Here is a 26,565-nt window from a genome sequence, read left to right on the forward strand (position 1 = left end):
CGCAAACAGCGCCGGAGACGTTGGTTAAGGAATAAGATCGACGGCAACATCCAGGCTCCGTCCAGCTCATAGTCGCAGCGTCTTTTCAGCGTTTAACGGAGCGTGGCAGGCAGAGAAGGAAATATACTAATGATGTGTAGCGAGAACCGGAAGTCTTGGAGCATCTGATCCCCCTCCCCTCAGGTTATTGGCATTCTGCCTGCCAACCCGTTCCACCTCTAGGATGCGAGGAGCGTTGCCAACGAAGGGACCGAACGGTGGTTCGGTAGCCAAGGGGGCCCACTACGTCCCTTCAGGAGAGAGCGTACCTTCGAATGGGATGGACTGCTCACTCGGGTGAACCTGGATGCCGTCCGGGAAGGGGAAGTTGTTCTGCCAGTTGACGACCTTGCAGGAACTGTCCTAGGGGTTCATGGAAGCTAAGGTGGCGTGGGTGGCCAACCGGCGAGGCATCCAGGTTTCGTCTCGTTAGCCCTTTGGCTCGATTCCCCATATGATTAGATAGGTAGAGAGGCGGCAATGCTGGAAGACACCTTAGGTCAACCATATATGTTCTGCTTTCAGGCGTACCTACTAAAATTATTCCCATTGACAGCCAATCGATGTCATAGGGGTACTCAGAGTGGTGTAATTGGGATTCCAGACGACCGAGCAAGCTACGATGCTCCTGGAGCACCGCCACTCATTGGTCTGAGCGTGGCTGTTCAGTGTCCGGTTGATGTTGTCTGGGTTGAACGAGTTGCGGTTTCGAGTTCGGCTGGAGAAGACGGCTTGTTGCAGAAGCTCACGGTAACTAGGCGCTATCGAAGTCTCTACGCGGGCTCTTGGAGAAACCGAAATTGGCGAATTTTTAATGGCGGCATGCGTCGATGGGAGTATGTCCGGCTTGATGTGGCGATGGACAACCTTGGGAGGCGGAGCTTTGGACTGCCTCAATTGCCCTCTCGGCCGCATAAAGTCGTGTGAGTCTTCAGACCAGGCCTTGATCCTTGATGAGTAATGACTTCAAATCGCCGGCTGACAGGAAGTCCGCTAGTCAGTAGAGAGAACGTCTTGTCCCCGGAGGTTGCAAGGAGCCTCTCCGCCTACTTGCTGTTAGATTATTAAAAAGATCATGTCGCTCGGGGCAGATCCCCCCGATTCGTTTGTTCGGGGTCATTAGTCCCTCGACAGGCCGGTCGAGGGCGTCAACATGCCCGCCTAACGTCTCTCGAATCAGTTTCATTCTCGCCGTCATGTCCTCCGCACGTCGTCCTGATGGCGAAGTGCTTTTCTGTTCTTGGGTTTGGACGGAAGCGAAGATTCTTGGTTTCTGACATTCCACCCTCCTTCCGAACCATTCAAAGTTGGCTAACAACTCAGAGAGTACCGAGACGCTACGCTCTTTTGCTTTGGCCTGTTTTCACCTGTTAGTTGCCGTCCAGGGCGTGATATCACGGGAGAGTTACACACCGATCATGTCCATGGACGGCGAAGGGGGCGTATACAAGTGGTTCAGTAAGAGCGACTATATCAAGTAAAGATAAGATCACAGTACAGAACCGTAGGAATCAGAGTCGATGGGGCTGTGTGAGTTGTGGTTCTGTCCATCCATCGAGGTAACAGCCCTGTACGCAGGCTCGCGGCAGGTCTTCATCAAAGGTCACACTGTACATAGCTTGAAGGACCAGCGGAGGTACGCGGTGTCCTGGTACCTGGAACCGGTGAATTCGGGTTTCTCTTGGGTAAGTCTCATTTATAGGGACTAAGATCAAGGAGTGAATTCTCATCGCTCGGCCATGAATCCGAAGCATCTGAAATAGTGATCCACCTAAGCTCGACCAGAGTTAACCTACAATCTGAAGCATGTAGGATGCCGTCAAACGGGAAACAAACCACTTACTACAGTTTAGTTGCGTCCTCGAGACCCTCGAACTCTTTTTATTGAAGAATTGAAAGTGCTTGTTGAGAGGGTGCCTTCCAGGTTGCCCTGGGTTGGCTGACAACCCGAACCCCCGGGCCGTGCCTCCTTCTATGCCGTGGCTCGTGTGCACCGTTTCCTTCCACGTCAAGCTCTCAACAGGAGTCACCTCTTATTAGCTTCCGAGTCCCCTCCCTACCTACCTCCGTGCACCGCAGACCTCCGTTAGACCAGTGGCTGATTTGCAACCTGCTCTGTTGTCTTCCGAACAGGACGAAGTTTCGATCTCAGACGCGTGCTAGGGTACAGGTTACACAGTTGTGCTGTTTGTATTATAGTAGCATCAGATGCCTGAAGCCTGAGTGGGAAACACGCAGGTGCCAGTTGTGATCCTCCCGTCCATTGATGGAACTTTCCTCAACAAACCCAAGTGCTGTTGGATTACGGAAGTACGTACCTCAGGCATGTCCCGAATCCGATCTTGGCAAGCCCCGCAGAGCCAAGCCTGCCCCTACCACACACTGTAACGCAGCTTGATTAGTTACCAGGCATTAACGTTATCACAGTCTCACAACACAGCACGGTCGACAAGTGGAAATGCGATCTGCTGCTTAAAACGAGCCAACAGCTACATCTATTCTTTTACATCTTCAACATTCTCAGAACGGCCACAACTGGCAGCCATCTACTCGACTCGACTATTCCCAGTGCGCACGTCCCGCACCGTACTGATCGGGCAGCCTGCGTGGCCCGACGCCTTGATGACGGCATCGGCAGCCCGGGAACCTTTATGACGGATCTGAAAGACGTCAACGACTGAGTTGTAGCTGTCAACCGACGGCTAAGCTGTATGCCCGAGCGCAGCATCAACTCGGCCAACGGTTGCCACCGAGATTTATCAACATTGCCGGACAAGCACACGGCCTCAGGTTGATCTTCTGCGGGAGCACACACCGGTCCCGCAGAAACCGAACTCTATCGCCGTGGCGGACCACGCCCCCGAGAGGTCTTCCATCCACATCCCACCCGGCCCCGACAACCCGCCCACCCCATCACCGGCCGCATCTTCGAACTCGACCCTGCCGCCCCAAGTTTCGGTGTCACATTCACAACTTCCCCCGCTGCAATTGTGGAACCCGACGTCGTCTTTCTCCGCATCTCCCCTCCACACTGGGCTTGGTTCCGGAGATAGAGTTCCGTCATCGTCATCCACAGCAGCCCCGGCGCAGATACTCGGAAGGAGGCGGAGAACAGAGTTCGAAGAAGAAGAACAACAGGGGGAGACGGGGTAGACAGCGACGCCCTAGGCATCCCGGGTTCCCACTCATACTCCAAGCGAAGGCGCGGCGGAAACATGCCCGCGGAAGTCGATAACGGCGAACCTTCAAGCCGGGCGGCGCGGGTGGTGTCCAACGGGTCCCGGGCCGGCGGCGAGTTCCCATCGGCAACAGCGCGTAAGACGCCGGCAGGCGGCATGCACTCCTCTCGCCTTAATGGAGGCTCTGGTGGGCGCCAGCAGGAAACCTACTTTGGCCACAACCGGGAGGAGATCACACGCATCTTGATACAGGCCTTGGATGATCTAGGCTACCATGCGGCGGCGGACAGTGTCGGCGAGGAAAGCGGTTTTCAAGTCGAGAGCCCAGACGTGGTTGCCTTCCGGCATGCTGTGCTGGGCGGCGACTGGACTAGAGCCGAGGGTTTGCTATGTGGGCATGCCGCTTTGGGTCCCGATCAGGCCTCTGGGAAGGGGCTTGTGCTGGCTCCCGGAGCGGACCGCAACGCGATGAGATTTCGGCTGCGGCAGCAGAAGTTTCTGGAGTTACTGGAACAGCGGGAGACGTCCCAGGCTCTGTCCGTGCTCCGCAACGAACTCACGCCCTTGTGTGCGCAACAGCACCAGACTCTACATCTCCTCTCTAGGTTCCTCATGTGCCAGGACGCTGAGGATCTCAAAATTAAGGCCCACTGGGATGGCGCGGGTGGCCGGTCGAGGCAGGTATTGTTAGCACAGCTCTCAGGTAAGTTTAGAGGAAGGATCGCCTGGATGGTCCTCGTGCCGCGTGGCTGACGCTACTCACGCAGAATCAATATCACCTTCGGTTATGCTCCCGGAGCGCCGCCTGGCTGTTCTCTTGGACGACTTGAAACGCAGCCAGGTGGAACGGTGTCTCTTTCACACCGCGAGTAACCCACCATCGCTTTATGTAGATCATTCGTGCGACAGAAGTCACTTCCCTACGGAGGTGGTGATGGAGTTATATAGTCCGAGGGTCGAGTCATCTAAGCGGGCTGAAGAAGTCTGGCAGGTACGTTTTTCTCCGGATGGCAAACGCCTGGCCAGCTGTGGATCGGACGAGGCTATCTGCATCTGGGAGACCGAGAACTTCACTCTGTTGCATGAATTACATGGTCATAAGAGGAGCGGTATCGGTAATGTCGCATGGGCGCCAGACAGCAAGTTGCTGGTAAGCTGTGGTATGGACAACGTTGCGAAGCTCTGGGATACCGATGTAAGTCGTTCTGGTGACGGATCCTAGCCCACCATACTAACGCTCCCCTGCAGAACGGTGAGTGTCTCAGGGTTCTCAACGACTTCGAGGAGCCCGTCAGCAGCTGTGTATGGGCTGCCGACGGTCAGACGTTCATCACCGGTTCGTTCGACAAGACGAAGCCGGTCTGCCAATGGAACTTGCTTGGAGAGTGCGTTCATACGTGGGCCAAAACATACCGGGCCGAAGGTCTCACACTGTCACTTGATCAACGGTGGTTGGTTGCCATGGACGACCGGCATAACCTGCACTTTTACAACTTTGCTACGCGGGAGCACCTCTACGACCTCACCCTCAATACGCGCCTCACCTCGGTGAGCATAAGCCGCGACTCGCGGTATCTTCTAGTGAACAAGCAAGATAGCGAGGCACTGTTGATCGACCTGGAGACCCGTGAGACGGTGCAAAAGTATCGGGGCCACAGCGTCGAGCAGTTTATCATAAGGAGCGAATTCGGTGGTGCCAATGAGAACTTCATCATCACCGGCAGCGAAGGTGAGTCGGTGCCCTAACCAAAGCAGACACATTTGGGAAAGCGTTTGCTGACGCATAGCCTTTAGATGGTCGTGTCTTGATCTGGCACAAGACGACGGGAATCTTAGTCCACGAGGCGGAAGGTCATCACACCAGCTGCAATGCCCCGTCGTGGAATCCCGCGGACCCGTGTATGTATGCCACAGCCGGAGATGACGGGAGGATCAAGATGTGAGTCTGCAACTATCCTTTGGCGGACCAATGCTCATGTTACTGACCGCTCCTGTTTCTGTAGTTGGTCTAATAGGGCGCGGGCGAGGACAGCGTCGTCAGCAGCCCGGCACACTAACGGAACTGTGCGCGGCTCGAGCAACGGCAGCCAGTACTCCGAGGAGATGTGGGCTTGACGTGGCAGGCCGGATCGTGGAAGACGGGGATGTGCTTTTCATTCCCTTCCCTCTGTTTCCATTTCCTTATATTCGCAGTTGTCATTGTGGGATCGAACGGGATCAAGTCATGAGCATGGGCCGGCGAAGCTTGGAGATGGCGGGGCTGGTTTACAAGGCTTGGTGCATTGCTTTCATCACGGTACATGGAATTACCACTCAGTTCTTCGCTTATACTATCCTCTCTGGCTTCAAGACGAGTGCGGGTTCGAATGGATAGCTGGAAACTGCAGTGTACGACGTTCAGGACGCACTAATTAGATAATACAATGGCGACCGTGGGCAAGGGTCTCGGGAATTAGGATATGGCCATTAGAATAGCGGACGTCGTTGCTTTAGTCTTCGTACCGCATCGAGCTTATTCCACTCAACACAACGATCCCCAAGGTGCTCCCTTCCACGGGACTGAGCGCGTGCCGTTCTGTCTCATGTGATTTCACATTGTTAACGCTGCCCGCTGGGTGGCTATGCTGCGTAATGAGTACCTTAGCTTCGAGCTGACGTACGCTTCGAGCGGGCTACTACGCAACATGTCTAGGTAGGCAGAAATGTAGGAAAAATCCATTATATGGTAGTCCTGTGAGTTTCATAGCATATGCGACCAGGATTTGAGTTCTTGCATTGCAAAGGTGACGCTGGGGATTGTGCAGCCACCACGAGATGACTGCGATGACAGAGATAAGAAGCTGGTTGGAAGACAGCGAGTCAGGGGGTTCACATTTCACAATGTGGTACGTATAGGTACTAGTACCTAGTAAGTGAGATCACGTGAAACACTTCGGCAGAATAGCGGGCCCCTGATTGCATGCGCCTGGGGGGGAGGCTGCGCGGCCTGCAGATCCACATCAAGACCGACATATGGGAACCGGTCTGCAACCCTCCATCGAACTGCCAAAGATTCCGCCCATCCCATCCCACGAACGGCCAGCTCTTAATAGCCAGATAGCCTCCCGGTAACGACATTCAAAGTTCTCGATCAGGCACAGCGAAGCGCTCGAGCGTTTTAAAGTATCACGACCCCTCCAACTGTTCATTGCAGACCCAACGCCGCTCGCCGCCAGCGTTGACCCGTTGCGTCCCGCCCCCTGGCCGCCCAACATCAACAGTTGCAACCGCTTTCCCTTCCGCACACACAGCAAATATGGGCGACGTGTCCGGGTCGCTCGCAACCCCCGGTGGCATCTCTGACCCCGGCCTCATCAAGTACGGCCCTCGATGTTGAAGCTGTCGCCCTTGGGCTCTTCAGGCACTGACATGTGCCCCACACAGGCTCGTCAACAAGTTACAGGATGTTTTCACCACTGTCGGTGTCACCAACCCTATCGATCTGCCGCAAATAGTCGTTGTCGGTAGCCAGTCTAGCGGAAAGAGTTCGGTATTAGAAAACATCGTCGGCCGCGACTTGTGAGTCTTTCACCCCGCCCCCTCCCTGCCCTAGTCCCCTGCATCTGCCGCACGGGCGCCCCTGTACAGACTAACGCGCGCGCGACTTGGGACAGCTTACCCCGTGGCTCCGGTATCGTCACCCGGCGACCGCTCGTCCTCCAGCTCATCAACCGGCCAGGCAACCCGCTGCAGAACGGGGTGGAAAAGGAAATCACCAACACCACCGATAAGGCAGCGAACACCGAGGAGTGGGGCGAGTTCCTGCACATCCCCGGCCAGAAGTTCTACGACTTTAACAAGATTCGCGATGAGATTAGCAGGGAGACCGAGGCCAAGGTTGGCCGGAATGCCGGCATCTCGCCCGCCCCGATCAACCTGCGCATCTACTCACCCAACGTGCTAAACCTTACCCTCGTCGATCTTCCCGGCTTGACACGCGTGCCTGTCGGTGACCAACCGCGTGATATCGAGAGGCAGATTCGCGACATGATCCTTAAGTACATTCAGAAATCGAACGCCATTATTCTGGCCGTGACGGCCGCTAATATTGATCTGGCGAACTCGGACGGTCTAAAGCTGGCCAGGGAGGTGGACCCCGAGGGCCAGCGGACGATTGGTGTGCTCACCAAGGTCGACTTGATGGACGAGGGCACCGATGTGGTTGACATTCTGGCTGGGCGCATCATTCCTCTGCGGCTGGGCTACGTCCCTGTCGTGAACCGTGGGCAAAGGGATATCGACAATAAGAAGCCCATTCAAGCAGCGCTCGAGGCCGAGAAGAACTTCTTCGAGAACCACAAAGCGTACCGAAACAAGAGCTCGTACTGTGGCACGCCATATCTCGCCCGCAAGCTCAACCTTATCCTGATGATGCATATCAAGCAGACGCTGCCGGATATCAAGGCCCGCATCTCCAGCTCGCTAGAGAAGTACTCGCGGGAGCTCGAGTCTCTGGGACCGTCGATGCTTGGGAATAGCGCCAACATTGTGCTCAACATTATCACCGAGTTTACCAATGAGTGGCGCACCGTGCTGGACGGCAACAACACGGAGTTGTCGAGCACAGAACTGTCGGGCGGCGCCAGAATCAGTTTTGTCTTCCACGAGCTCTATTCGAACGGTGTCAAGGCGGTGGATCCCTTTGATCAGGTCAAGGACGTCGACATCCGCACGATCCTGTACAACTCGTCCGGTTCCTCGCCGGCGCTGTTCGTGGGTACCACTGCGTTCGAGCTGATCGTCAAGCAGCAAATCAAGCGACTGGAGGAGCCCAGCTTGAAGTGCGCATCTCTTGTGTACGACGAGCTGGTGCGCATCCTCACGCAACTCCTCAGCAAGCAACTGTACCGGCGCTACCCGCAGCTGAAGGAGAAGATCCATGCGGTTGTGATCTCTTTCTTCAAGAAGGCCATGGAGCCGACGAATAAGTTGGTACGGGATCTGGTAGCGATGGAGGCGTGCTACATCAATACGGCGCATCCTGATTTCCTGAATGGGCATCGGGTAAGTTTTGCTCCGTGTTCATCAATAATGGTTGACAGTACACTAAAACGAAGCACAGGCCATGGCGATAGTGAACGAAAGGCACAACCCATCCAAACCAGTCCAGGTCGACCCCAAGACGGGCAAGCCCCTGTCCTCGACACCGGCGCGGGCGGCTAGCCCTACGCTGGTCGCCGGCACGGACTCGGACAGTTCGAACACGGGCTTCTTCGGCAGCTTCTTTGCCGCGAAGAACAAGAAGAAGGCTGCCGCCATGGAGCCGCCGCCGCCGACGCTCAAGGCGTCGGGGACACTCTCTGAGCGTGAGGGTATCGAGGTTGAAGTCATCAGTGAGTAGACTCTGCGTGTTTGCATCGGAGACGAGAAGAAGACTAACGACGACGACTACCAGAACTGCTCATCTCGTCTTACTACAACATTGTCAAGCGCACCATGATCGACATGGTCCCCAAGGCCATCATGCTGAATCTCGTTAGGTACGTCTTTCTTGCCTTTTTCTTCCATCGTCTCACTTTCCCCTATATTGCCAGGTATCTTTCCTGTGTGCTAACATAAGCTTGTGCGTGTCTATAGCTTTACCAAAGACGAGATGCAGAAGGAGCTGCTGGAGAACATGTACCGCCAGAGCGAACTTGACGACCTGCTCAAGGAGAGCGACTACACGATCCGTCGCCGGAAGGAGTGCCAGCAGATGGTGGACTCGCTGTCGAGGGCTAGCGAAATTGTTAGTCAGGTGCAGTAGTTTCGAGTCTGGCTGCCAGGTTATGTATGCATGATTTGAATGAGGCCAGCAAGCGCGTGTGTGTTACACAGTGGAGACTTGATGAATGGGACCAGATGAGATGAGATGAGGCGAGATATGGATATGCCTGTGGTGTGAAAGAGAGGGGGGAGTGAGTTAAAGTGATGTGTGTGTGTAACAGAGAACCCTGATGATGGATCGGACTGGAGGGAGTTCTGCTGTAGAGGGATGCTCATATCTGCTCCTTATTCCTTTTTCGATACCATTCGTAGATTATGAAGATCAGTTTCTGCTTTATCTCCCGTCTGATGTATCCCAGCCGGTGGAAGTGAAGCTTGACTACCGGTAATGAAACTGGACTGGAGGACAGACCGAGACAATGCTGAGAGGCCCGTCACCCTTCTCACCAGCCCGCAATGGCAAGACTACCGACCTAGACAGACCCCGTTTGCTTTGAATACTGCATAAAGAATGTGCTGCATGTCTTCGGTGTGGCATGCAGCCACGGCTCAGATTGGCGGTGAAAAAAGGGGAGGTTATCTCGATCAGAGTCTTGCTTATTCCTCTGCACCATCCCGCGCCGGGACCTTGGACAGCAGCCAGGCGGCCCAGCCAGCCTCATTCACTCACTTATACCCTGCATTGGTGATCTCTCGAAAAGGAGATAAAATGCGGGGGCGACATCCAATTGGGCTTGGGCTCGAGCTCTCGTAGTGTACGGATTATATGCATGCCATCTCCCGCGAGAGCCGTGCGGTGTGGATGAGCCGAGGGAATGGCCGCCGAGTCGGGGTCGTTCCAGCAGGAGCCGCTCGCAACTCCGGTTGCCGGTGAGCGAGGCCCTCATGGCTGTGTCGCAAGCTTCTATAGGACGCGGCTGGCTGTCTTGGAGCTGCAGCTGCGCACCGAAAACCACACGGTGGTGATATAAACCGGATACGCCCAAGAGAATAAGGGGGGGCCGAAAGCTCTCGGGCATATTCCCAGCTACCGTTCGAGCAAAGCTCCGGGACCCAACACCGCTGAGCGTGAGAGACAGTCGCGGGGTTTGAAAAAGCCATCGACCAAAAAAACCATGGGTCAGAATTCGCAAGATCCTCCCACTCCAGAACCATCGCCGAATCCGCCTCCTAGCCCGGCGTAGTGGTATGTGACGGCGACATTCGGCTTGAGAAAACTGTACGTTCTTGCTCGCTCTCAGGTGCATTGCATTGTAATGGTGAGCTGACTCTTCTGCTCTGTCTGTTTCAGCTCTGCGTCTCAATACGTGTTTGGTGAGGGACGAGTGTCCTTGTTGATCCTGGTGGGCAAAAGTACCTAATCATGGAAGTTTGTGTGTTCCAGGACGAGTTCATGGAGGGTATCAATGTCATGTCTCATTTCTCTTTCTGCGTCATCAATGTAGTACACCGGAGAGACAGGGCTTACTTCCCTGGTTTGTGTCCCATCATCGTCCCATCATCGTCCCACCCCACCCTCACTCAGTCTGGTTGTTATAGCTTGGCCGTCTCCTTCAGAACCACACCCCCATCCTTCACCTCAAACTGCCGGCCCCTTGTCCAACCCAGCCACTCCTTCAACGTCTCTTCCCCTCCCTGCCCTGGCTCAAGCGGATACCCACGAAACCCTTCGCCTTCCACACCAGGTCCCTGGCCATGGCGAACATCGGAGGCGTCCTTCCTCACAGCCAGCCACGGCGTCTCCCTCAGCGTCACCGCCGGCCTCTGATCCCCTTCCTTACTCTCATCCACCGCCAACTCCTCATACTCATAAACCGGCGTGCAGCAGGCATCCTTCCCCTCAAACACACTCTCCCACTCCGCTCTCGTCTTGCTCCTAAACGTCTCCTCCAGAACCCGCCTCAGTTCAGGCCACTGCTTGATATCGTTCCTCCGTCCCGTCTCCCACCCCTGCCCGTCAATGCCCAGCCCCTTCACGAGCTCGGCAAAGAACTGCGGCTCCAGCGCCCCGACGGCCATCCACTTCCCGTCCTTGGTCACGTACGCATCGTAGAACGGACAGCCGGAATCCAGCAGGTTCCGCCCCCTCGGCTGGTTCCAGACGTGGGTCCGGATGGCAAAGCGCGCAAACGTGGCGAGGTAGCTGACGCCGTCAACGATATTCGCCTCCACCACCTGGCCCCTGCCGGACCGGCGGCTCCTCTCCAGCAGGGCCATGAGGATGCCCAGCACGGCAAACACGGCGCCCGCGGCGAAATCGCCCAGCAGGTTCCCCGGCGGCGTGGGCGGGTGCTCGGCGCGGCCCAACAGGGCCAGCGCGCCCGACACGGCCAGGTAGTTGATGTCGTGCCCGGCCATGTGGGCGAAGCGCCCCTCGCGGCGGAAGCCGGTCAGGCGGGCGTAGATGAGCCGCGGGTTCAGCCGCAGGAGGTCGGCGGGGCCGAGTCCGAGCTTCTCGAGCACGCCCGGGCGGTACGGATCGATGAGCACGTCGGCGTGGCGCGCGAGCTGCTTGATGACGGCGGCGCCCGCGGGGTCTTTGACGTCGATGGCTACCGAGGTCTTGTGGCGCGTGAGGAGGTCGGGCGCCGGTGGGGTGCTCGTCAGGGAAGGCGGGCGGTCGATGCGCAGGACCGAGGCGCCTGCGTCGGCGAGGAGCATGCCGGCGAATGGGCCTGGTTTTGGCTGGGTCAGTCGGTCGGATGCTTCCCGCCTGGGAGAGAGTTGGTGGAGCCAGGAAGGGGGGAAGAACTTACCTGGGGCGAGCCCAGCGAACTCGAGGACTCTGAGCCCGGTTAGGGGCGGCTGGCCTGGCATTGTGAGGGATTTCGGTGAAAGATTGGTTCTCAAAGGCGAGGAGAATCAATGCCCGGGGTTTGAACACTGGGTATCATCAATGAGCCAGATTAGGGGGCGGTCCGCCGGGTCGGCCTGTTTGAATGAATGCGCGGAGAGCATTGCTCCATCGCGCTACCTTCCTGGCCCTCTCGTCGATTGGATATGCCGCACTTGCAGGTGGTGCCATGGATGGCCCCGCCTGTCCGCCTTGGATACCGAGGTTCCGGATTTCCGGCCCGTTGTGGGGATTGGTGGAGAACGGGTTGGGCCGTATTCCGTTCGATACCACGTGGGATGGATCGGATGCATTTGTGCATCGGGCATTGGCCAGATTAAGTGCTGACAGCCGGCTGAGGAAGCCACCCAATCAGCCCACCGACTAGGTCCCTCTAGACTGGGATGGCCTTCGTGAACCTGGCCGTGACGCCCGGCTCAATGCCCTCCAATATCTCCGTCAGCTCATCCCACACCCTTTTCTGCACCGCCTTGCCCGCCTCGGACAGGACAAAGGCGCTGGGATGGTCCACCTTGCTGCTGTCGACGTACTTGCCGTGGCTCTCCCTGCCCCCAGCGACCGCTGCCATCAGCGCCCTCGAGCCCTCCTCCAGCGTGCGCCCAAGCAGGAGCATGGCGCCGGCCAAGAGGGGTTGCGCATACCAGGGCAGATCCCGGAATAGGCTGGACTTGCATAGCCCGGGGTTTGCCGTGTTCACCACGACAGGACTGCCGGTGGCACTCGCCGCGTCCAGTCGCTCCGCCAGCTCCTGCACGATTAGAATGTCCAGCAGCTTGGTGGTGCCGTAGCGATCGTACTCGGCGCCACCGGGGCGGAAGCACTCGAAGATGCGAGGCTGGTCTTTCTCCACGAACTTAGTCTATCCATGAAAAAAAATCCTGGTTAGTTAACCAAATCTTAGATGATAACTGCGCAAGATTGATTCTAGATAGATGTAGTGCATGGAGGTGTCTACGTATACTCACGAGAAAGTGCGCCTCACTAGCCACGACTGTGACAGCCGTCTCGACATTCCACCTCGCCGCCGTCCGCCGCATCAACGGCAGCAGCATCAGCACCATCAGGAACGTCGAGATGACGTTGGTCGTCACCTGCATCTCGTAGCCCTCCGCCATCTTGAATCCCTCCGTGTGCAGCACAGCCGCATTCTCCAACAACACGTCCAGCCGCGCCAGCTCTCGGTCCGCGCGCCGGCAGAAGGCCCGCACGTTGTCGAAGGAGCAGAGGTCGAGAGGCCACACCTCGATCGCCGTTGCTGCGGACCTGCTGTCGGTGCTGGCGATGATGGTCTTTTCAATGTCGGCCTTGGCCGCCTCCCCGGCGTCAGTGCGCCGGCAGGCAAGAATGACGCGGGCAGCGCCCAGACGCGCAAAGTGGCGCGCCGCTTCGAGCCCCAGGCCGCCGTTGGCGCCTGTGACTATGACGGTGCGTCCCTCGTACGACGTGGTCGGTACGGGCAGTGAACGCAGCTGGCGCTGGAAAAAATGCCAGCCGATGGCGAGGCTAGGAGGAGGTGTGTAAGCGGACGGCGGAGACTGACGGGGGCGTAACAGAGGACTTACAGGCTGGCCATGTCGAATCAAGGGAGTAGTAAAATTGGTATGTTAAGATCGATCGATTGTGAGTGATGGGAGCAAACAGGGGCTGGTGATGTTGGGCTAATCTGAGTCTGAGCGAGCGAGTGAGCGAACACATCGAGTTGAAAGAGTTACCTAATAAGCTATGTGTTGCCAGCCCTATAGAATGTTACTGTGTAGGTCCAACAAACTCCCGAGGTTCCGTCAACAGGTGGTTCCCCGTTTGGGCATAGTAGTTATCAGAACCAATTTTGGTAAATGCCAAGAGCTGAGACGAGCAGGATGAATAGATGTATTGATCTTGCTTCCTATCGACGACCCACGGTCATCCCCGTCAGACGGCTACCGTCATTATCTGCCTTTCCACACTCCCGTGGACCTGGACGCGCTGGATTAATGATACAAACTGAGGACGATGAGCCTGTGAAGATGTTGTGTGGTTGGAAGCGAGAGGTACGATATTGAGGGTTGGGATTGCACCCGAGATAGAGGACTGTTGCAATCATATCTGCCCCTAACCCTACTACCCAAGTCCTTCACCTCCCCGCCTGACATCATTACCAATCGACCAAAAAAAGTCGCGATATCAGCAGCACCCTGTTCGCCGTCTCCGATTCCATCTTTCAACCACCCTTCACGACACTATTACCAGAACCACCACCATGTTTTCCCGAACGATCTTCTCAAGGGTAAGCCTTCAAATCCCACCGGAAGCCGACTAAAATTGAAGAATAAAACGCCTTTACTAACTACTAGTACTACCTTCAACAGGCAGTGCGCCAAACCGCCTCCCGGTCGAGCGCATTCGCGGCCGCCCGCCCAACACCCCTCTCCCACCCGGCCCCCGCTACCAGCTTTCTCTTCTCGCTCGCATCACAGCGCCGCCTGCTCTCCGACGCCGTCCGCCAGGCCATCGACAAGGCGGTCGCTTCGGCGCCCGTCGTCCTCTTCATGAAGGGCACGCCCGAGACGCCCCAGTGCGGCTTCTCGCGCGCGAGCATCCAGGTGCTAGGGCTGCAGGGGGTCGATCCGAATAAGTTCGCCGCCTTCAACGTGCTGGAGGACCAAGAGCTACGGCAGGGTATGTTCCTTTTTTCTTTTCCCCCGCTTCTCCCCGGAAGTGTTTGGGCTGGTTTGAGGTATGAGAGAAAGTGTTATGGACTGGTGCTGACAAATTCCGAACAGGCATCAAGGAGTATTCCGACTGGCCGACCATTCCCCAGCTGTATATCGACAAGGAGTTCGTCGGCGGGTGCGACATCATCGTGTCGATGCACCAGAACGGGGAGCTGGCCAAGCTGTTGGAGGAGAAGGGGGTGGTGCTGAAGGAGGAGGGACAGCAAGCGGAGGGCGAGACGAAGGAATAGAAGTGCCAACTACTGCAAGCTCAGCGGTTGTGTATACTATATTTACGGAACCCAACGATACCACGGCCCATGGCATGTTAGAACTGTAACCATATTCCCCCCTCTACTTTATCTGATCTGCCTGATTTCATCTTAATGCTAACCTATCACGCCGGATACGCAGCCCCGTCGCCCCTCATGTCACTCCCCGCCGACCAGACGCCGGTCCCGTCGACCTCGTCCACCGTCCAGCGTATAATCTGCCCGCGGCCAAACATCTGCCTCCCCTTGCCGCCCCACCCTCGCAGCACCTGCACGTTGTGGCCCAGCTCGCGCAGGCCCCGCACCGTCTCCTCGGGCATGCCCTCCTCCACGTACACGGTCCGGTCGTACACGTCCCCGTAGTCGGCCATGCCGCTGCCGATGCACACGCGCGGCGCATCCAGCGCCTGCTGCGGGTTGAGCCCGCCGACCAGCTGGCCCAGCAGCACCTGCACGTGGCCCTGCGGCTGCATGAAGCCGCCCATGACGCCGAAGACGGAGTGCAGCGACCCGTCCGACAGGTTGGTCACGAGCCCCGGGATGATGGTGTGGTAGGGCCGCTTGCGCGGGCCCAGCGCGTTGGGGTGGGCCGCGTCGAGGCTGAAGTTGGCGCCGCGGTTTTGCAACGTGAAGCCGCACCCGCGCGGGACGATGGCTGTGCCGAAGCCGCCGTAGTTGGAGTTGATGAAGGAGATGGCGTTGCCCTGCGCGTCGGACACGCAGAAGTAGACCGTGTCGCTTGACCGCAGGGCCGGCGAGCCGTGCCGCAGGATGTCGCTGGCGCGAGCGGGGTCGAAGAGAGCGGCGCGTTGGGCGAGGTAAGGCTGGGAGATGAGGGAGGACGTCGGCACGGCGGTCGTGGAGGGGTCGGTCACGAACCAGGAGGCGTCCGCGAAGGCGATGCGCAGGGCCTCGATGATGGCGTGCAGATACGGCGCCGTGTTGTGGTCGGCGGCGGTGAAGGTCGGGATCTTGCCCTGGGTTTCCAGCTCCTGGATGATGCCCAGCGCCATGAGCGCGACGATGCCTTGGCCGTTGGGAGGGTGTTCCCAGAGCTCGACGCCGGAAGAACCCGTGCCCTGCCCGCGGAATTCGAGAGAGATGGGGTCAACCGGCTCGCTGCCCTGCTCGAGGTGGTGTTGCAGGTCGGCGAGTTCGAGGTGGCCGCCCAGGTCGCGGACGACGTTGATGATCTCGTCGGCGATGCGGCCCGAGTAGAAGCCTTTCTTGCCCTCGGTGGCGAGGGTGCGGAAGGTGCGGGCCAGGTTGGGCAGCTTGATGATGTCCCCTGCTCGCGGGCCACGAACACCGTCCGGTGCAGACGGGTCTGCCTTCAGCATCTCGGCAAAGTTTGGTGATGCCCTGCGGAGGATCTGCTCGGAGCGTTGCCACTAGAGAGTAGAGAGAGGAGTCAGGCGCTGGAATGTCAGGGGCTTGAGCTTAACAGTGGTGTCGCGTTGCTCACGAAGAAGGCGGCATCCTCGGACACGGGGAACCCCTTTTCCCCCAGCTCGATGGCTGGCGCCAAGATCTGCTCCAGGCTCAGCTTGCCGCTGCCGAAGCGCTCGACCGTGTCAACCCAGCCCGCCGCGGCTCCGGGGACGGTGACGGCATGGACGCTGCTCATGGGGATCTCGCCGACCACACCATCGGCCACGCCGAGGCTCTTTCGGATCGTCTCAAGCGTGCACTTGGCGCCCGAGCGGCCCGAGCCGTTCAGGGCCGACACGCTGCAGGTCTTGGCGTCGTAGTACAGGCAGAACATGTCGCCGCCAATGCCCGTCGAGCAGGGCTCCGTCATGTTGAGCCCGGCGGCTGGGGCCTGTCAGCATGGATTCCAGGTTGAGTTTGTGTTGTCAGAGCACCAGTCCATACCTACGGCCACGGCAGCGTCCTACGGAAGCAGTCAGCTTGGCTCTGGCGGGTATGCGGGACGGCCACTTACAGCAGCATTGCCCCCGGCATTGAGAATGTCGATGCCGCACTTGGCCGCCAGGGGCTGCGTGCATGCCACAATGCCCTTGGTGCTGTGCACGACGCTCCTCCGACTCGGCCACTTGATGAACTCGGCGGACGGCGGGGGAAACACGGATGGCGTCGTGAGAGGCATGTTGAGTCTTGAGGCCTGGGTCGATAATTTTCTAATAAGGAAGTATGCAGGGCGATTGGCAACTGGGAAGTGTAAGTGTTGGTATAAATAACTTATCATGGCCATTCCCCCCTTGTATGATCGTCGACCGATAGCCGGCCGGGTGCGGCATCCCCCTCCTTTCAGTCTTCGACCCCCGCCCTCTGAGCGGAAGTACAGTGCTGTGGAGACCGCGGGGAGCCGAGGGCCGGGCCGGCAACTTCACTGCGAGATGACGCGGGGCGTGCTGGGGAACGGGGCACCGGGCCAATATGGACCCCTTTTCGGTTATTGACAGTTTCCGCCTATTTCTCTTCTGGTTTCACTTGCTCTACGGGCTCAGAGAACTGAGAAACACCGCGGCCTTTCTACCTCGTTATCCATGAATCAATTGCACCAGTACCACTACTGAATCGGAGGCCCTGACTTGATTCGCGTAGCTTGCTCCTGAAATGCTGCCTGACTGATGACTGCTGGCCCGAACTCATTTCGCCCTCAAGTCGGCAACCAGCCTCCTTCCCTCGCCCTCCACATTCTCCGCATCATGCAGCACCTCCCTCCCCGTCTCCTTGAGCGCTTCCTCCACCCACTCCCTGATCCCGTCCAGCTCCAGCATCCTCTGCACATAACCCCTCGCCTCCTCGCCCATGCGCTCCAACGCGCCACCGTACGTCTGCAGGCGCAGCACCACGGGCGCGTAGAACGCATCCACCGCCGTAAACGCGTTCCCGGCGAGGAACGGCCCGCCAAACCTCCTGAGTCCCTCGGTCCACAGCTCATCCACCCTCTTCAAGTCCGCCACCAGCGCCGGCGTAAACGCGGCGCCGCTCAGCTCGACCCGGATCCCGATGTTCATGCCCATCTCCTGCCGCAGCGCGGCGAAACCGGCGTGCATCTCCGCCACCGCCGACCGCGCCCACGCCCGCGCGACCGGACTGGCCTCCCGGGAGGGGTACACGGGTTTGTCCGGGTGCTGCTCGGCGAGGAACTCCACGATGGCGAGAGATTCCCACAGGACGAGTTTCTCTTCCTGCTTTTCTTCCTTTTCATTCCCCGAAGGAGAAGAAGAAGAAGAAGATGATGAAGAAGTAGGAGGAAGGACGTGCAAGCACGGGACGTGGGCGACGGGGGAAAACTCGAGCCATTGCGGCTGCCGGAAAGAGCCCGAGGTGAGCGGGCGGAATTCCTCGACGAACGGGATGCCCAGTTGCCGGAGCAGGAGCCACGGGCGGAGTGACCACGAGGAGTAGTTCTTGTTCGTGATGTAGAGGTGGTAGGTCATTTTGTCTTCGATCAGGGACGGTAACTAGACGTTTCGGGTGGATGGGCGTAAAGGTGATTGAGAGAAGTTGGCTTGGTGGGGGTGGTCAAGGTGAATGTCATGGCGGGTGGGTGCTAGTGCTCTTATTAAGGACGCTGGCGTGAGTGAGTCACCTCTCTGTTCGGTATATCATTATGACTCGGCATGTAAGTGGGGATAAGGGCCGGGGGGTAAGGGTGGTGGGACTCAGCGAGGTGAGCCGGTGAGGCTTCACAGTTGTAACGAAGGCCCGGGCCCCATAGACATCTCCCGCACTGCTGCCTCTTATAGGCAACTCGACGACGCAGTACGCCTCATGCCTGATAACCAGTGTTGCTCTTCCGAATCTGCACCGTATGTGCTTCTCTCCTCTGGCCAAACTCCATTCGCTTAGGATCAAGTGGAGTCACGATTATGGCTCGCGGTGGGTGCATCTATCTGATCTGATTCCGCTCGAGATCACAAGCCTCTCGCTAATAAACGGCATGAGATTCTACACGACAACGTGGTATACCCTCCCTCGACACGCATCCGCTCACGCGGTCGCCTTGGCAGCCGCTTGTTCCGCCTTCTCCGCCTTCTTCTGTGCCTTCTTGGCCTCCGCTTGCCTCATTTTCTCCAGTTTCTTAAGCTGGTTCTTGGTCATCTTGCCCTCTCCATCCTCCTTCGCCTCACCCGCCTCGCCGTTCTCAACCTTGGGCACTACTATCGGTGCCCGCGGGTTGCCTCCCCACTTCAGAGGCCGCCTCTCCATGAACAGCTTCACCGTCTCGTCGTCCACCTTCGCTCTCCTTTCCTGGAAGCCGGCCACGTACTTCTGCAACTGCTCGATGCAGATGGCCTTGAGCTCGCCCGTCAACATCTCCCCCTTCTCGTACGCCACCCGGATCCTCTCGAGCTCGTCATCGTCCTCCAGGAAGAAGCGCAGGTATTGGAAGGCGACATCGACGCTGGTGTCGCCGCCGAATTGCCGGTGCTCCTCTTGCGACACGCGGCCGCCCGAGAAAGCATACCTGTTGATCTTGTTTTTAATCTGGTTTGGCGTGTCCCGCATGAAGATTGCAGACTCGTCAATGGACGCCGACATCTTCGTGCCCGGCCCTTGCAGCGCTGGCAGGAACAAGGCATGAATGAGTGATGGTTTGGCATACTGCTTGCCTTGATATTTTAACCTGGCCGACACATCGCGAGTCATGCGGAAGTATGGATCCTGATCAATGGCGCACGGGATGAGGGCGGGTATCCCCACCGTCTCTGCCTCATTGTCCCCAAATATGTGAGGAAACGAAGAGGCCCAAGAGGTCGCGCCCTGGATGCTGCCGAAGTGAATACGACCGATGTTTGTGCTGTCGTTGAACCCAAAAATGGCGCGTGCTTGGTTGAGGGTGATGTGCTTGGATAGGCGGACAACATTCCGGTAGAAAGCGCCGCCAACATAGTCGAAGTCCGAGAAGATGAAGGTCTTGGCTGGGTCAAAGCCAATGGCGATGATGTCCTTGGCGTTGCTATTACAGTACCCCTGAACCTCCTCGATGGTTCTCTTCTCTGAGAACAGGTACTTTTCGTCGTCCGTCAGCATGATGATGAGAGGCACATCGAAGGTGTCCTGGAGCCACTTCGTGAATTCGAACGGGATCGTGTGGCCGACATGGACACTATCCGAAGAAGGCCCCCGGCCGGTATACAGGAAAAACGGCTCGCCGCGCTCGTACCGGTCGAGGATGAGCTCAAAGTCTCGGTGGGAGAAGACGATGCCTCTCCGCAGAAAGTGATGCGGTCGCTTGCCGGTCACGCGCTCGAAGCGCGCGAGCAGCTCGTCGTCGATCTTCTTTGTCCCAAAGTCCTCGACCAATTTGTTGTAATCGATCGCCTGGACCACGCCATTCTCGTCGACCTCGCCTTGAACATTGTAAGGGTCAACAGTCTGCTTGGTCTGCTGTTTTGGTTGTGCGTCTTGCGGTACGGGAGACTCAGAGAGAGCCGCGGCGTTGACGTGTGTCGCCATGATTGTGTGTGTGTTGTCTTTGCGTTCTATGACCCAGGTCGTGGTGCGATAGGCTCGAAGGCAGACCGAGAATGCTTCCGCAATGTGGTGACTCACTCAAGGTCTCAACTGAATGACAGACACTCGACTCACTTGTAGGCCAGTGTGTCACAATGTGGGGGAGGGGCACTTCAAGAAAGCTGTCTTGGCAATTGCCTGGATGGGCAGGCGGAGATATCCGGCAAAATTGATAAGGACTTGGGTTCAGCTTAAGAATTGGTGATGAAAGGAAGACTCGAGGATAGCGATGAAGAGGGTCCCTGAGCTTCTTATATACCTACATCCGTCCCTACCTTACCTACGTGATTCCAGTCTCGTCTGCTGCCCGCAGCCAACAACGCCACATCACCCGGTGCCTTGGAAGAATGCTGACGGCACCATGGGTGTGTTGGAACTGTGCGCGGTCGCTGGCACGCACTGGCATTTGCCACTTCATTCGTAGATCGAGCACAGGTTTGTTGTCCTACATCCGCAATCAATTTGCAATTGTCCAAGCTGACCAAATTCCTTTATCAGAATCGTCAATCAAGCTTCCACCTGCCCTTCTCGAGCGCGCCCGGAGACTCGCCGCCGAACATGACCAATTGAGCGCGGCTTTGGCGAAGGACTTCGACCCGAAGAAGGCGAAGCGTGCGGGCGAGATCTCCAGAATTGCCAGCGCGCTGCAACAGTTTGAAAAGGCGAAGGAGGCGCTTCGCGAGCTACAGGGACTGCTAGACTCCAACGATGCGGAGCTACGAGAACTGGCCAAAGATGATCTCGAGGCGACACACGCCCAGCTTGCCGACTCGAGCCGTAACCTCTCGGTCGCCTTGACGCCCAAGCACCCCTTCGCCGACATGCCCTGCCTGCTCGAAATCCGTCCTGGACCTGGAGGCACAGAGGGCCGCTTTTTCGCCGACTCGCTCTTCCACATGTACAAGGCGTACTGTTCGAACAAGGGCTATCGCACGCGGACAGTCAAGTACGAGGCTTCAGACAGCGATGGCCAGACGGGCTCAGAGGGCGAGATTGCACTGCAAGAAGCGGTGCTCGAGATTCAAGAGCCAGGCGCGTATGGGACCTTCCGCGGCGAGGCAGGCATGCACCGTGTCCAGCGCGTCCCCGCCACCGAGAAGAGCGGGCGGACACACACGAGCGCCGTTGCCGTCTGGGTGCTCCCCTCGTTCCCGGAGAACGGCACCTCGGAGTCGGAGGCTGACTGGGACAACCCGGAAAGCGATTTCTACATTGACCCGACCGAGGTGCGCAGCGAGACTATGCGGGCCCGCGGCGCGGGCGGGCAGCACGTCAACAAGACCGAGTCGGCCATCCGGCTGACGCACATACCCACGGGCACCACGGTCAGCATGCAGGATTCGCGGTCGCAACAACAGAATCGCGCCAGCGCCTGGAGACTGCTGCGCTCGAGGATCGCACAGCAGAGGCGCGAGGCGAGGGAGGAAATGGCACGCCAATTGCGCAGCAGCGTACTAGCAAATAATCAAATCACGCGGGGAGACAAGATCAGGACATATCAATACCAGCAGGACCGGTGTACTGACCATCGGAGCGGGTTGGATGCACACAATCTTCCGGACGTGCTGCGAGGCGGAGAGACGCTGGGGAAGGTCATGGAGAGCGTTCAAACTTGGCTGATCAATAAGGACATCCAGGCCCTCATTGCCGATGAGGAGGCGGCTGCTGCCGTGGCTGCTGGGAAAGAGGGCAAGTGATGTGCTCTTCCGTGTGAGAAACATCTTGAAAAGTAAGGTATGTACAGTACGACATTGAGAAACGATAGACCCAATACCCTATACATAGATCAAGACTACCGGTACCGACTACCGACATTTGAACCGACGCCGTGTCCGCAGCCTCGTCATACAGCATTGCAACTCGTTCATCCCTCCCGTCCGCAATCGCCCGCAATCGCTCGGCCCCCAGGGCCCCAAGCTCCAACTGCCTGCCGGGTGCTTGCCCAATCAGGCGGGATGGTTAACTCATCCACCTCCCTAATCCGGACAGCGCCCCAGCCCTGTCCTTGGCAGCCCAGCAGCACCTTCCTCAACGCCGTCTGGCCGTCTACAGTAGGCGGACGGTCTCCAGCTGCCGTCCGCTCGATCGGCACATTTTGCATGGAACCGTTCCAATCCGACTTCCGCCGTTCCCGTGCCATCTTGGTGCCGAGCCTTTTGTGCTCGTTACGCTTTGCTGCTCTTGTGTTCTTCCTCGAGTCAGATGCAATTGTCTCCACAGGGTTCCGTTTCCATGTGTTTTGGCCATTGTTGGCGTGGATTTCTCCGACTTCCCGACACCCGCAACATGGATGCTGTGTAAGGTACCTAGGTGGGTAGTTGGACTGAAGACCTTGTAATTGGATCCCGCCCCCGCCTGTTCTTATCTACGACCTTGTCCATGATTCACCACAGAACCGGACCCATCCACTGCTCGCCGCGGGAAACTTCCTGGACGGGTAGGTGCAGAACGAGACTCATTCACCCGCGGTGGCATCGCGCATGGAGCTGGGCTACGGTCTGCACCCTGACCTTCTGCATACGACATATCCCATTGGACAATGCATCGCATATGCATTTAATATGTCGCTCTCTCGTTGATCTGGTTCATGTGCGCTTCCCCAAGAGGGGCAGGACGGGGAAGGGACGTCAGAGCACAGGGATGACGGCTTGATTGGAAGATGGATATGATTTTATTAGTACTCACCTCCCCTTCCTCCTGCCACTCTCCTAGGAAATGTTCACTTGTTTTATGGTCGCCCTGCCTATGAGCCAGGTAGCTAGGAGCGCTGGTGTGCGAGCATATAAACTGCCGCTGTAAGACACCGCTGGTGCTGTCTACAAGCCCATGCCAGACGACAGGTCGGACAGCATCCATTGGCCAAGATGAGGTGGGCAGGCATTGTTTTCACGCTCGTGTTGTCTGGGACGGCCGAAGCTGCAGGTCGAAGTATAGCACACGCGGGAAAGCGCCATGTCGAACATGCGGCAAAGAGGGCGACGCCCGCTGTTGTGACAACGAATCATCCTCCACTCCTCGATCGCGAAGCTGCGCCTCACAAGTTCCTGAACGCAAACACTACAAGTGAGTGCTCGATAAGCTCAAGAGGCCCGGATAGTCATGCTAATACCCCATGTGTGCAGAATTCGCTGTCAATGGAACCAGCATACCGGACGTTGACTTCGACGTGGGCGAGTCTTATGCCGGCCTTCTGCCCATCAGTAGCGACCCGGACGATGAGAATAACCTCTTCTTCTGGTTCTTCCCTTCCACGAATCCGGCAGCGGACAAGGAGATCCTGATCTGGCTGAATGGTGGCGTGAGTCTTCTCTTGGCACCATGTTCGCTCACTCACCCGCTAACGTGGACACAGCCTGGATGCTCGTCCTTTGAGGGTCTGCTTCAAGAGAACGGACCCTTCCTGTGGCAGTATGGCACCTACAAGCCGGTCAAGAACCCCTGGAGCTGGCACACCCTGACCAACATCGTCTATGTCGAGCAACCCATCGGCACCGGCTTCACGACGGGGACGGTGACCATCACCAACGAGAAAGAACTTGCCGCCCAGTTTATGGGCTTCTGGAAGAACTTCATCGACACCTTTGGCATGCACGGCTACAAGGTCTACATTGCCGGAGAGTCCTACGCGTAAGTCTTTCACCGTCGGAGCTAGATTGGGAATGGCTGTCCTAACTGGGGGAACAGGGGCTATTACTGCCCGTACATCGCCAGCGCCTTCCTCGATGCTGAGGATCAGACGTACTACGGTCTGTCCGGCATGACCATCTACAACCCGTCCCTCACGTGGGACGAGATCCAGGAGCCGATCCCGGTCGTGCAGTTCACCGAGTACTGGTCCGGCTTGTTTCCCTTCAACGACACGTTCCGCGCCGACATCAAGCGCCGCGAGAAGGAGTGTGGCTACGCCGACTTCCTGGCCGAGTACCTCGTGTACCCGCCCAAGGGCCCGATCCCGATGCCGCTGCCGGGAACCGACAAGAAGACGGGCAAGACGCGCGACGAGTGCTGGAACATCTACTGGGACATCTTCGACGCCATCTCGCTGCTCAACCCGTGCTTCGACGTCTACCAAGTGGCCACGACCTGCCCGCTGCTGTGGGACGTCCTCGGCTTCCCGGGCTCCTTCTCCTATCTGCCCGAGGGCGCCGAGGTGTACTTCGACCGCGCCGACGTGAAGGCGGCGATCCACGCGCCGCCGAACACCACCTGGGAAGAGTGTTCCTCCGACGGCGTGTTCGCCAACGGCACCGACAACTCCCTCCCGTCGACCGTCTCGGTCCTGCCGGGCGTGATCGACCGCACCAAGAACGTCATCATCGGCCACAGCGCGCTGGACATGATCCTGCTGGCCAACGGCACGCTGCTGGCGATCCAGAACATGACGTGGGGCGGAAAGACGGGCTTCCAGGCCCGGCCCGACCAGCCGTTCTACGTGCCGTACAATAACATCTCGACGCTTGCCACGCTGGCCGCCGGCGGCGTGTTTGGCAGTCTGGTGTCGGAGCGCGGCCTGACCTACGTCGGCGTGGACCTGGCCGGCCACATGGTGCCGCAGTATGCGCCGAGCGCGGCGTACAGGCATGTCGAGTACATGCTGGGCAGGGTGGACTGCATGAACTGCACGACGCCCTTTACCACGGACCCGGGCACGCCGCAGAGTACGCAGCCGCTGGGGAAGGGGACCGCGCCGCAGGGATGGAGTACGAAACGGAAGGGGGGACGGCCATGGAGGCGTAGGAAGTAGGTAGAGGTTAAAAGCGCTGGATCCCTGCACCAGGTAGATAGAGGAATGGTCTGCACATCGCCCTTCTTTACCAAGGCAGTTAGTAAATAAAGGATATGAACTTTGAATTGATGGCCAGTAATGACTGCGTCCACTTGTCCATCCCGTTCTGTGTGCCCTTCCTCGTCGAAACCATCCGTCGAGGCTGAAGACCCCAATAACATCTATAATGTCACTATCATACAAAGAGTGGAACCGGGCATAATGCCTTCCTCTCCATAACACCCCAAGTTTTCCTTCCCGTGGCCGGTGTTCATGAGCGTAATTCCCTCGTTAAATCGCGCTGACATCAAACAGGTATCCGATACGCCGTGCTAAAAGATATAAGACATGGTAAAAGGCGTAAATGTACAACACAGGGACAGCCTGGAGCCGACTTCCCTCAGAAGGACCCTCTTCTTTACGTGACAGGATAATTCGAAGCCAAAGGCGTAAAAGGAGCCCCATCGTGGCGCGCGAGTAGTCGAAAGGGAGCAAGTGCGATGATGCTGCCGATGACGAGTCCGTGGCCAGAGGTGCGGCCCGACGCATCAACTTTGAGTCTGCCTTAGAGCATTGGGTTTTTATTGCGCAAGTGCCGACGGCATGCCCTCGCTCAATGCGGAACGGCCTCCGAACTCCGCTGGCTTGCCATTTTCCTCAGCTCAAGAACGCCCATAATGCCCGTCTGCCGCAGCCTCTCCAGGATGATGCGCATCCCCTCGCGGCTCTTTCCCAGCTGGTCCTGCGTCTTCGTCGACGCAAGTGTCTCGATGCTGCGCTGAACGCCACGCGCACCTAGCCGCGCAAAGAACCCGCCGCCGCCATCGTTGGCAGCCGCTTCCGCCTGGGCCTGGGCCTGGCCGAGGCGGTCCCGGATGCGGTCGCCGAGCCGCGAGCGGAACACCACCTTCGTCTCGACCTCGGTGTTCTCCACCGCCGGCTTGTTCTTGGGCACCGTGTAGAGCTGCCTCTCCACCACCGACAGCACGCCCACGAAGTTCAGGTTCCGGCTCTCGGTCTGCATCCACCCTTCGCGCATGTCCACAACACTCGTTTCGAGAATGTACGATGCCTTGTCCGACGTGCCGCCCGTCAGGCTCGACGGCAAAAGCTTCATGACGGCGGGCGGCAGCCGCGACTTCTTCAGGTGGATGCGCGTCGTGTGCAGGCGGCCCGTAACCGGGTCCACGCGGGACTCAATCGTGTCGGTGCTGAGCACATGGCTGGCGAACGGGTTGAGCTGCGGCGAGCAGTAGCGGAGGAAGAAGGCGAGGGTGACGGTTGGGAAAGGGTGAGAGTAAGTATGGTTGGTTGTGTGCGTGAGGACCATATTGCGTCGTCTGTTGTGTTATTTGAATGATGTTATCGTTGATGTACAGACTCCTGGCAGGCAGCTTGAAATGGGTGGCGAGGAGCGTCGCGGGGAGCTTATAAGGCGGATCGAGGGCAAGCTGGTGATGATGCGGGGAAGGCAAATATCGAGTTACACGGGGCTAGATCGGCCGAATGATGAAAGCAATCTGTGTGG

The 26,565-nt window shown here is 57.9% G+C and overlaps 11 protein-coding genes across 11 annotated transcripts; 5 read left to right on the forward strand and 6 right to left on the reverse strand.

Moving 5' to 3' along the window:
• Positions 1-3,254: 3,254 nt before the first annotated feature.
• Positions 3,255-5,333, forward strand: B0T15DRAFT_482913 (WD40-repeat-containing domain protein; the record flags this gene model as incomplete). Its single annotated transcript, XM_062866134.1, has 5 exons — positions 3,255-3,921; positions 3,986-4,413; positions 4,467-4,947; positions 5,013-5,157; positions 5,222-5,333. 5 exons carry the CDS (start codon positions 3,255-3,257, stop codon positions 5,331-5,333), a joined length of 1,833 nt encoding a protein of 610 aa, XP_062723872.1.
• An 863-nt stretch (positions 5,334-6,196) lies between these two features.
• B0T15DRAFT_523534 (Dynamin central region-domain-containing protein) lies at positions 6,197-9,363 on the forward strand. The gene is made up of 6 exons (XM_062868692.1): positions 6,197-6,575; positions 6,642-6,776; positions 6,872-8,261; positions 8,320-8,590; positions 8,653-8,737; positions 8,835-9,363. Exons 1-6 carry the CDS (start codon positions 6,514-6,516, stop codon positions 9,001-9,003), a joined length of 2,112 nt encoding a protein of 703 aa, XP_062723873.1. The 5' UTR covers positions 6,197-6,513; the 3' UTR covers positions 9,004-9,363.
• A 1,133-nt stretch (positions 9,364-10,496) lies between these two features.
• Positions 10,497-11,780, reverse strand: B0T15DRAFT_490695 (CoA-transferase family III domain-containing protein; the record flags this gene model as incomplete). Its single annotated transcript, XM_062866702.1, has 2 exons — positions 10,497-11,638; positions 11,720-11,780. 2 exons carry the CDS (start codon positions 11,778-11,780, stop codon positions 10,497-10,499), a joined length of 1,203 nt encoding a protein of 400 aa, XP_062723874.1.
• Positions 11,781-11,985: 205 nt separating this feature from the next.
• On the reverse strand, positions 11,986-13,548 carry B0T15DRAFT_97911 (uncharacterized protein). The gene is made up of 4 exons (XM_062871509.1): positions 13,530-13,548; positions 13,380-13,475; positions 12,783-13,320; positions 11,986-12,676 (listed from the first exon to the last, which is right to left on the reverse strand). Exons 2-4 carry the CDS (start codon positions 13,388-13,390, stop codon positions 12,191-12,193), a joined length of 1,035 nt encoding a protein of 344 aa, XP_062723875.1. The 5' UTR covers positions 13,391-13,475; positions 13,530-13,548; the 3' UTR covers positions 11,986-12,190.
• A 113-nt stretch (positions 13,549-13,661) lies between these two features.
• B0T15DRAFT_97496 (thioredoxin-like protein) lies at positions 13,662-14,812 on the forward strand. The gene is made up of 3 exons (XM_062871505.1): positions 13,662-14,083; positions 14,166-14,475; positions 14,580-14,812. The coding sequence occupies exons 1-3, from the start codon at positions 14,057-14,059 to the stop codon at positions 14,759-14,761; spliced, it is 519 nt and encodes a 172-aa protein (XP_062723876.1). The 5' UTR covers positions 13,662-14,056; the 3' UTR covers positions 14,762-14,812.
• A 95-nt stretch (positions 14,813-14,907) lies between these two features.
• Positions 14,908-16,892, reverse strand: B0T15DRAFT_390563 (gamma-glutamyltranspeptidase; the record flags this gene model as incomplete). Its single annotated transcript, XM_062864547.1, has 4 exons — positions 14,908-16,173; positions 16,248-16,597; positions 16,658-16,676; positions 16,728-16,892. 4 exons carry the CDS (start codon positions 16,890-16,892, stop codon positions 14,908-14,910), a joined length of 1,800 nt encoding a protein of 599 aa, XP_062723877.1.
• Positions 16,893-16,979: 87 nt separating this feature from the next.
• B0T15DRAFT_97488 (uncharacterized protein) lies at positions 16,980-18,448 on the reverse strand. The gene has a single exon (XM_062871504.1). It carries the CDS (start codon positions 18,190-18,192, stop codon positions 17,395-17,397), a length of 798 nt encoding a protein of 265 aa, XP_062723878.1. The 5' UTR covers positions 18,193-18,448; the 3' UTR covers positions 16,980-17,394.
• A 9-nt stretch (positions 18,449-18,457) lies between these two features.
• On the reverse strand, positions 18,458-20,487 carry B0T15DRAFT_523542 (uncharacterized protein). The gene has a single exon (XM_062868693.1). It carries the CDS (start codon positions 20,213-20,215, stop codon positions 18,746-18,748), a length of 1,470 nt encoding a protein of 489 aa, XP_062723879.1. The 5' UTR covers positions 20,216-20,487; the 3' UTR covers positions 18,458-18,745.
• On the forward strand, positions 20,418-22,053 carry B0T15DRAFT_97612 (uncharacterized protein). The gene is made up of 2 exons (XM_062871507.1): positions 20,418-20,707; positions 20,771-22,053. Exons 1-2 carry the CDS (start codon positions 20,620-20,622, stop codon positions 21,967-21,969), a joined length of 1,287 nt encoding a protein of 428 aa, XP_062723880.1. The 5' UTR covers positions 20,418-20,619; the 3' UTR covers positions 21,970-22,053.
• Positions 22,054-23,030: 977 nt separating this feature from the next.
• On the forward strand, positions 23,031-25,333 carry B0T15DRAFT_97504 (Alpha/Beta hydrolase protein). The gene is made up of 4 exons (XM_062871506.1): positions 23,031-23,335; positions 23,395-23,570; positions 23,625-23,899; positions 23,957-25,333. Exons 1-4 carry the CDS (start codon positions 23,137-23,139, stop codon positions 25,014-25,016), a joined length of 1,710 nt encoding a protein of 569 aa, XP_062723881.1. The 5' UTR covers positions 23,031-23,136; the 3' UTR covers positions 25,017-25,333.
• B0T15DRAFT_97748 (PRELI-like family-domain-containing protein) lies at positions 25,219-26,528 on the reverse strand. The gene has a single exon (XM_062871508.1). The coding sequence runs from the start codon at positions 26,365-26,367 to the stop codon at positions 25,651-25,653; it is 717 nt and encodes a 238-aa protein (XP_062723882.1). The 5' UTR covers positions 26,368-26,528; the 3' UTR covers positions 25,219-25,650.
• Positions 26,529-26,565: the final 37 nt, after the last annotated feature.

The sequence above is a fragment of the Chaetomium strumarium genome (genome assembly GCF_033439665.1).
Source record: "Chaetomium strumarium strain CBS 333.67 chromosome Unknown B0T15scaffold_2, whole genome shotgun sequence".
Lineage (NCBI taxonomy): Eukaryota > Fungi > Ascomycota > Sordariomycetes > Sordariales > Chaetomiaceae > Chaetomium > Chaetomium strumarium.